Source organism: Eschscholzia californica, unplaced genomic scaffold (genome assembly GCF_041429995.1).
Source record: "Eschscholzia californica isolate CP2 unplaced genomic scaffold, dmEscCali1.0.p SCAF_1, whole genome shotgun sequence".
Classification (NCBI taxonomy): domain Eukaryota; kingdom Viridiplantae; phylum Streptophyta; class Magnoliopsida; order Ranunculales; family Papaveraceae; genus Eschscholzia; species Eschscholzia californica.
Genome location: NW_028238198.1, coordinates 14,075,299 through 14,084,728, shown reverse-complemented (window position 1 = coordinate 14,084,728; position 9,430 = coordinate 14,075,299). Strand labels below are relative to the sequence as shown.

Genomic DNA, 9,430 nt, shown 5'->3' with positions numbered 1-9,430 from the left:
AAGAAGAAATGAACCTTTATGTTATATTAACTCACTCACCTTTGTGTTTTATAAATTAACTTTCAACCAAGGAAAAGAGGATTTGAGAAATTTCACAACTTGGTGAGTTGGTAACTTGGTGAGAAAAATCCTGACGCATAAGAATAATATATAATTTAGGGTAGTTTTTCGTATTATTTTGGATACCCATTACCTTTCAGGTACCCCGTAGATATACCCGATAAGTATCCGCCTCCTAATCGGGTCCTATCGGGTATACCCATTTAAGACCCGATTTCCTTAATAGATCTAAAACCTATACCCCGAGTCTACCCATTAAGACTCGGGGTCGGTTCGTTCTCGGGTAAACGGGTACCCATTGCCACCCCTAGTCTGGGGGAAAATCAACACCGCACCCGTCGTTTTATGGGGTTCGCTTCAGGCTCCATCTACATATCATTTCCAGATTATTTACATTCTAAAGTCTGCTAGGCTAACTGCGCATTCGGGAAGGAAGTCTGTCAGAGCATGTCTTTTGATAAAACTCATTGGGACGAATTCGATATCAAACTCACTCAATTCTATTGCCCATTTCATCAACCTTCCCCCAATATCGAGTTTATGTAATACGTTCTTGAGAGTTTGGTCCCTATGTACCTTGATAGAGTGTGCTTAGAAGTACGGGCATAACTTTCTTGTTGTCAAGACCAAGGCGTAACTTAATTTTTCTATCATGGGGTAATTGTACTTTTTGATTGTTACGTAGGATACTGCTTCCTTTGATGTTGATTGATATACAATTAGTTCATCTCCGACACTCGGGCTCATTAACAAGAGCATAGCCATTAGGCGTCTCTTCAGGTCTTGGAATACTTTTCATAGAGTTTTGAAGAGTTGTAATACTTTGTGTTCCATCTTGCTTAAGAATCATGATAGAAAAGCTAATCTTCTTATCAGTCTTTGTACCTCCTTTGATTTCCATAGGCTAGGCATAACTATCATGCCTTTTATTTTGGTCGGATTAACTTTTATTCCTCTGTGACTAATCATAAATACCAAGAATTTTCTTGGTTTGACTTCGAAGGCACATTTTTCTAGATATAGCTTCTTATTGCCTATCAAATGCCAGTTTCAGGTTGTGGACGAGGCCCTCCTTACCTTGCTCTTAACTATCATATCTTTTGCGGAACACTCCACTATTTTTCCTATATGTTCTTGGAAATTTTTCTTGGCCAAGCTTTGATATGTAGCTCCTGCGTTCTTTTAATTGAAGGGCTTCTTGTGAAAGCAGTAAAGGCTCTTGTAGGTCTTGAACGATGTTTATTCCTAATCTGCTGGATACATGGCTATTTAGTGGTACCCCTCAAAGGCATCATAAAGGTGAGTAAGGTGTGCCCTGATGTTGAGTCCACCAGTTGATCGACCGAGGGTAAGAGGAAATTATCTTTGGGTCAAGCCTTGTTTAGGTCGGTGTAGTCAACACACATCCTCCATGTGTCGTTCTTATTTGAAACTAACATCGAGTGGCGGCATGGCCTAGCCAATTCGGCTAGTGTGTTTCTCGTATTACTCCTGGCGGAAGAGCTTGTATACCTGTTTTGCGATTTCATCTTGCTTTTTCGGGGTGAAGTTCATCTTCTTTTGTTTGACAACATGTGGTATGTTTTTAGGTTCATGCGGTGAGAGATAATTGTAGCATCTATCTCGGGTACCTCGTCTGTGCCAAAGGAAATTATATATCGACGATCTTTTATTAACTGGGTCAGCTTCTGTGTTTTCCCCTCAAATAGGGTACTCCCAATGTGAGTGACCGAAGAAGTCATGCCCCGATTTGGACTAGTATAGTAAGATCGACAATTATGTTCGGCTCTACCGTGGAGTCCGACTCTCGTTCCTCCATCGTTGCGTCGTCGTCATCTACCTTTTCTTTGGTTTCTACTATTTCACCGGGTGTAGGGTCAGTTCTTTTGGTTTCCGAGCTCAGGTTTGACTCTTCCACAGTGCCACCCTCTGGGGATTCTGCTTCGTATATTACGTAATCCCCCAATCGACGGTGGCGGTATCTTTCGCAGACGAAACCTTCAGCGAGCTCTCTATTTCTTGTTCGAGAATCGTTGTTCCGGTTATCAAGTTTACTTCCGGAGACATTTCGAATTGGAGGTAGTTTCGACCGCAAAGGGTAGATTCCATGAGGAATCAAAGTTTATGGTTTGAGGTGTCGAACATTAATGAATTTTGCTAGAGTCTTCCCTACTTCTAGCGCCAATCTGATGATGTCAATAAATATATTTTAATTTATCACTCAGGATATGAAGATTTGGCGAACCAAACAATAAATTACTTTTCGTGATTCCGGGACAGATCCTGCAAAAAACTCCGAAACCTCTTCAACGCTCAAGTTAGTGGGTTATTTTCATAGTTAGAAAATTGAATTCGAAGTCTAAGTTTAGAGATTGAACCTTGCATTGTTAATGAGGGTGTTGTCGTCTTTATATAGACTCGATTGGTCAACTGTAACGAGCGGCTGAGTGATGTTATGGTGAATCAGTGTCTTAGATGAGACCATACTTTGACGCCCATAAGAAAGATAAGTTTCCTTGTTTGCATATTTTTCATATTTGATAGATCTTCTTGCAGGTTTTGTAGCTTGCGTGTAGAAAGTTAGCAATCTATGGTGTTTTAGCCTTTTATAATACTTAAAGTCTTCGATTTTGTGGACTTCTCCGTCCCAGACCTTCTGAGGGCTTAGCTAAGGTAAACTGAGACTCAGATTCCCCTTCCCGTCCGTTGATGCTAGACGGGCTTAAGGGTTTCGCAAGCCTCCCTCACTGCTCCAAGACCCATAACATAGCTATGATCGAGGGTGACCTTATTAGTTATAGAGCCAGAGAAGGACTTAAGACACCTGGGATACTCATGCCGACCTCCCAATTTCATACTTAGGTGACAGAGATCTTTCTGATTCAACTCCTGGTGACTTTGACAAGGGTTGACCTGTTTGACTTAGTCTTTCTTGGTCTGATCACCAATATTTGGATCATGGATCAAATATAATGAGATCCACAACAATTGTCTTAGAAACCTGGGCTACAAAAAGTTATAATATGAGCTAAACGATTTCCTCGTTATCTGTTAAGATATTATGTTTGACAATCTTCATAATTCTCATTTTAGATTGTACAAAAATTATTCTGTAATTAATATATATAAATATCTCAATCGATTGAGATACGTTTACGGTACAATCTCAGAAACAATGTAAAAAATCAGTCTTTTAAGATTTTCTTTGATTTCAACTTTACCAATTTTTTCCTATATATATATCTTATGAGAGTCAAGATTAATTCATAAGGGAACAGAGGAACATGAAAAGGGGTGGTAAACCGAAGCGAAAGCTTCTAAAAGATGTCATGAACTTATCTCAGCCCGAGGCTCGATCCAGTTTGAAGATAGCGCGACAAACCAAAGGAAAACGTACTAAGAAGAATGGTGCCAAGCTCAATAAGAATGTCATTAACAAGAATATGAATGTGCCCAGGAACTCTAGGCTTACTAGGGCACAATATACTGTGCTAGAGAACAACTTTAACTTAGACAATAAGCTCACTGTGGTAATATAATTTTTCTATGTCCCTCATATTTGATTCTCTTAAATTTATTGTGTTATGGTGAAAGAGTTCTTGATTCTATATTTATTGAAGCATTAACTTTTTGTTACCTTTAATGTGCAGGCACAAAAAGAAAACTTAGCAGAAGAATTGGGCCTAGAACCAAAGAAAGTAAAAGTGTGGTACCAAAACAGAAGAGCAAAGTAAAAAGATACAATCCCTTCCTTTAAAAATTCTCAAACAATTTTTTGCCAAGTTCAATCTATTTGTAAAGTTGTGTTTAATTAACTCTGTTATTTAGAAACAGGATGTTCATTTTTGCTGATTAAGGAAGAATTGAAACAAAATTATATGATTTTTTTTTTTTTAAATTCTTTCTCTTTGGTGATTTTAGGAGCAAAAGGATGGGAAAAAAGGTTGACTATGAATTGTTGAAGAAAGAAAATGAGAAACTGATCAAGGAGAATGAAAGCTTAAAGAAGCAGGTGGAAGAATTACTAGTGAACTTTGGGAATGATGGGTCTCCAAGAAGGATTTAGATTTAAGTCTCACTCTCTAGATGATGGCTATTATAAAAACTATGATGAGTTGTTTAATATTAGAAAAAAAAAAAAATGGTATATGGGTTGTCAAGACATGTCCTATAGACATTATGTTTCTTACCCTTTCTAATAAATAAAACCTTATTTCTGGAGTACATGTTTACATTTTTTTTTGTCGCAAAGGCATGTTTACTTAAACTAGAACATATCGCTTGTATGTGAGATATACACTACAGACACCATCTATTGTAATTTTGACGCTCGTAACGTTTGTGAAAGAACTTTTAGTGATTATTATTGTGATTTATATCCTACATGCATCCTAGCCTCCTAGGTAACTAATATACAACAAAGGCAGATCAATTCTCTGAGGGGCTAAAGCATAGCTATAAATGAGCGACTTCTTACATTAAATAAAACGAGGGCAATCTGTTCATTAGATTAGCCTGTATACGAAACACTCTATTCTAATTAAACCGTAGGTGTGTTTGGACGAAGGGATTCATGAGTGCAAATGTTTTTTATTTAATTTGTTTGATAACTAGTAAGAATCTTAAAATTCATAATTATTTGAATTTTTTTAAGCACATCTTTAAAATTATTTTTTCAACAAAATGATCATTTTTTTTTTCGAAAATCGTTTTCATAGAAACTATTTTTCCAGTCGAAAATTGTCTTGTCACACAAACCGTTATTTTTTTCACGAAAATTGTTTTTTCTAGTATTTGTTTTCTCTCCGAACCGTTTTCCTTGAAAGAGTTTCTTTTTTGAACCTATTTTTTCACGAGAACCGTTTTCCTTACGAAAATCGTTTCGTCCACATTTTTTTTCAAGAAAACCGTTTTATTTACACGAAACTGGATTCTGAAAATAATTTTTTCAGAAAAAATGGTTTATGAAAAGAACACAGTTTCCGAAAAAAAATAGACAACTTTAAAAAAACTAAATGTTTGAAGGAAAAAAAAAACGAACTTTGCAAAAAATAACTGTTTCTTGTGAAAAAACGGTTTTCGTGAAAAATAGTTTTTAGGAAAAAAAGATTTTTGCGAAAAAAGTTCAAGAATTGTGTTTTAGGAAAATGATTTCCAGAAACAAACGATTTTATGAAACAAAAATCTCAAAAAATGTTATCTGAAAAGGAAAAGTTTTCGGAAAATAATCATTTTAAAGAAATATCTTTTGATTGATTTTAAGTAGAAATTCGGGCTTAATAATCTAAAATCCTAGCACATCTTAGGGAGTAGGGTGAGATTTTGGTCCAATACAAATTCTAGACTTATGAATCCTTAAGATTTAAGAACCCTATGATTTTTAGTAGCCAAACAACCAAGAAATTTTGATTCCTACTAACGGAGACGGAACGAAGATGTTTGCTACGGTGCCAAACCTATCTAGTCTAATTTGATTATAATAATTCCATTTAAAAATATCAATTAAGATTAGGACTGGGAAAAAAAATCAACCCGAAACACGTCGCGGGTACCCGAGTCCGTTAGAGCGGGTATCTGAAACCCGAAGACGGGTTTAGCCCGACCGACCCGATGGAATCAACAGGTCGGGTGCGGGTTTTGAAGTGCTACCCGACATCTCGCCCGATAATCGTTACCCGACATAACCCGCCTAATAATTTCATCCATTTATACGATAATACCTATGCACATTATATGTATGATTGCTTGTATGTATTTATGTATGCATTTATAATATATATATATATATATATATATATATATATATATATATATATATATATATATATATATATTAAGCATTTGAAGGGTATATCCCGTGCTCTAGGGCACTGACAGTTCTATCAATCAAATTTGACGACTTTTCATATTTATTATGATATATTGTAGATACCCTAATCTTTTGGTATTATATTCTTGTACATTTTCTTTTGTTTCTTTTTTTTTTAAATTAATTATTTTATTGAGAGGAGAGATAAAGATTTTCAATTTCTTTTTTTAGCCCTTATAAAATCTTTTATTTCCTTTTTTTTTAAATTAGTTATTTTATTTCTAAGATGACATAGTTATTCTTTTTTTAAATAGGTTATTTTATTTCTAAGAAGGACTATAATTTAAATTTTGGGAAGGACTTCTAGACAATATCTTATATTAAAAAGGCCAGCGCTTTGGGGAAAGCTAAATAGTTTCCGGGGTGTAAAATTTTAAAGGGAATATGTATAATTTTAGAGATTTTCCGGGGAAATAAATTTTAAGGGGAAATAAAAAAAAACACTCCACCTCACCTCAATCTATCTCCACCTCACCTCACTCTATCTCCACCTCACCTCACTCTCTCTCCACCTCACCTCTTTGTCTTCTCCGATTTGGTCGTCGGTCGGTAAATTTTCCGGCCGGCGACCATTAGAAAAAAAAAAAAAAAAATTTCACTCTCTCTCTCTCTCTAAACTCCGGCGAAGGGGTTTCCCGGTCTGTTCTTCAACAGACCGGAACTCCGGCGAAGGGAAACCCCTTCGCCGGAGTTTCTAGAGAGAGAGAGAGAGTGAAAAAAATTTTTATTTTTTTTTTTTTAATGGTCGCCGGCCGGAAAATTTTCCGGCCGGCGACCTAATCGGAGAAGATAGAGGTGAGGTGGAGAGAGAGAAGTGAGGTGGAGAAAGAGAGAGGTGAGGTGGAGAAGCTATTTTGCTTTCCCCTAAATAAAATTGTCAAACAAATTTGACCAATTTTTGACCAAGTCTTCACACCCCGGAAACTTTTTAGCTTTCCCCAAAGCGCTGGCCATTAAAAAAGGATGTTTGTCCCAGTCAGCGTTTTCCCTTTCATTTTATTATATACTAGGGTATATCCCGTGCCCTAGGGCACGAACACTTGTATCAATTAAATGTTACGAAATTTATTGTTATATTTTATTGAGAGAGAGAGAGATATTTTTATTAGTTATTATTTTTTGTATTACTTTTTTGTTTCTTTTCTTTTAAATTAGTTATTATTCTATTGAGAGAGAGAGAGATTTTAATTTCTCTTTTTAACCCTTGAAATTTATTTTGTTTCTTTTTTCTTAAATTAGTTATTTTATTTCTAAGAAGGAAAGGATTATTGTTTTTTAAATAGGTAACTTCAGTTCTACGAAGGACTATATTTTATATTTTAAGAATGGCTTCTAGACAATATCATTTATTAAAAGGATGTTTGTCTCGTTCCCTAGGGCACGGACACTTGTATCAATCAAATGTACGAAATTTATTGTTACATTTTATTGAGAGAGAGAGATTTTTATTAGTTATTATTTTTTTGTATTATTTTTTTGTTTCTTCTCTCTTATATTAGTTAATATTTTATTGAGAGAGAGAGATTTTAATTTCTTTTTTTAACCCTTGAAATTTATTTTGTTTTTTTTCTTCTTAAATTGGTTATTTTACTTCTAAGAAGGAAATGATTATTGTTTTTTAAATAGGTAATTTTATTTCTACGAAGGACTATATTTTAAATTTTGAGAAGGGCTTCTAGACAATATCCTTTATTAAAAAAGGATGTTTGTCCCAGTCATCGCTTTCCCTTCTGTTTTATTATATAGACTAGGGTATATCCCGTGCCCAAGGGCACGACACTTGTATCAATCAAATGTTACGAAATTTATTTTAATATTTTATTGAGAGAGAGAGAGAGAGATTTTTATTAGTTATTAATTTTTTGTATTATTTTTTTTGTTTCTTTTTTCTTAAATTAGTTATTATTTTATTGAGAGAGAGATTTTAATTTCTTTTTTTAACCCTTGAAATTTATTTTGTTTCTTTTTTTTTCTTAAATTAGTTATTTTATTTCTAAGAAGGAAACGGTTATTGTTTTTTAAATAGGTAACTTTGTTTCTACGAAGGACTATATTTTAAATTTTGAGAAGGGCTTCTAGACAATATCCTTCATTAAAAATGGATATTTGTCCCAGTCATCGTTTTCCCTTCTGTTTTATTATATACTAGGGTATATCCCGTGCCCTAGGACACAGACACTTGTATCAATCAAATGTTACGAAATTTATTTTAAATTTTATTGAGAGAGAGATTTTTTATTAGTAAGGAGTATTACTTTTTCGTATTATTTTTTTGGTTTCCTTTCTCTTAAATTAGTTATTATTTTATTGGGAGTGAGAGATATTTTAATTTCTTTTTTTAACCCTTGAAATTTATTTTGTTTCTTTATTTCTTAAATTAGTTATTTTATTTCTAAGAAGGAAAGGATTATTGTTTTTTAAATAGTTAACTTTATTTCTACGAAGGACTATATCATAAACCTTGAGAAGGACTTCTAGACAATATCTTTTATTAAAGAAGGATGTTTGTCCCAATCATCGTTTTCCCTTCTATTTTATTATATAGATATGTATATAATAAAACTCTCTTTCCCTCTCTCGACAATATCTCTCTAAAAACTCTCTTTCCCTCTCTCGAAAAACTCTCTTTTTAATAGGTTCATCTTCCCTAAATTTCTTTTTAATAGGTTCATGATGGGTCATGAAAATGTCCCATCTAAGTCGTTTAATTTAGCCAAGTTAGTCGGTTTCGAGTCTTTATTATAATAAAATGGTTGGTTTTCTTGATTAGGTGTGTTTTGCGGAGTTATGTGTGAAAATGGTTAAAAATGAGAAAAAGATACACGGAGGTTATTTTGGTTATTTGAAGTCAAGGGTATTCTGGGAAATTTGGCCAAGGTCAGTGCATGGGTAAAAAGTAGTGGCCAATACGAACCCGTAGGACGAAACGGAAGTCAAATCGGAGTCCGGACGAGTTAATTGTGCTAAGTCAAAGTTTCAGTCAACTGCATTTGACCAAGTGGGACAAAGTCGGGTTCAATTCGGGCAGGTGGGACAACAAAGGATGTGGTGGCATCCTCTGGTTCAGGGTGCAAGTTAATTCCGTGTAGTGCGAAGCGTATTAGCTACTTTGAGGGATGGCCGCTTTGGTACTTCCAGCAGCAACGTACTTCAGTAGCCCCGGCTACGTATCAGCCATCTGGGCCGTTAATCTCCGTGCTATTCTTCACCTCATTATCACGCGACAAGTGTCCCTCAATTTCCATTTAAAACCCTAGCCGCCGGTCATTAGTTGTTTTAGGGTTTTTATATTTTAAACCCTAAAATCCCACAAATAACCCTCCTATTTTTCACATACTACCATTTTAACCCTAATAAACCCTACAACCCATCTATAAATAATTCTCTACCTCTCTCATTTCTCTCTAGACTTGCAAACCCTCTCAATCCCTCTTCTCTATTCCCATACCTTCTCTTTCTTTACTTTTCTTTCTCTAACCCTAAAATCACCCTCTCAATCCC

The 9,430-nt window shown here is 34.8% G+C and overlaps 1 protein-coding gene across 1 annotated transcript; it reads left to right on the top strand.

Annotated features, from left to right (window-relative positions):
• The first annotated feature begins 3,332 nt into the window (after positions 1-3,332).
• On the top strand, positions 3,333-4,220 carry LOC147564353 (uncharacterized). Its single transcript, XM_086665753.1, has 3 exons — positions 3,333-3,590; positions 3,711-3,790; positions 3,982-4,220. The coding sequence occupies exons 1-3, from the start codon at positions 3,345-3,347 to the stop codon at positions 4,124-4,126; spliced, it is 471 nt and encodes a 156-aa protein (XP_086521879.1). The 5' UTR covers positions 3,333-3,344; the 3' UTR covers positions 4,127-4,220.
• Positions 4,221-9,430: the final 5,210 nt, after the last annotated feature.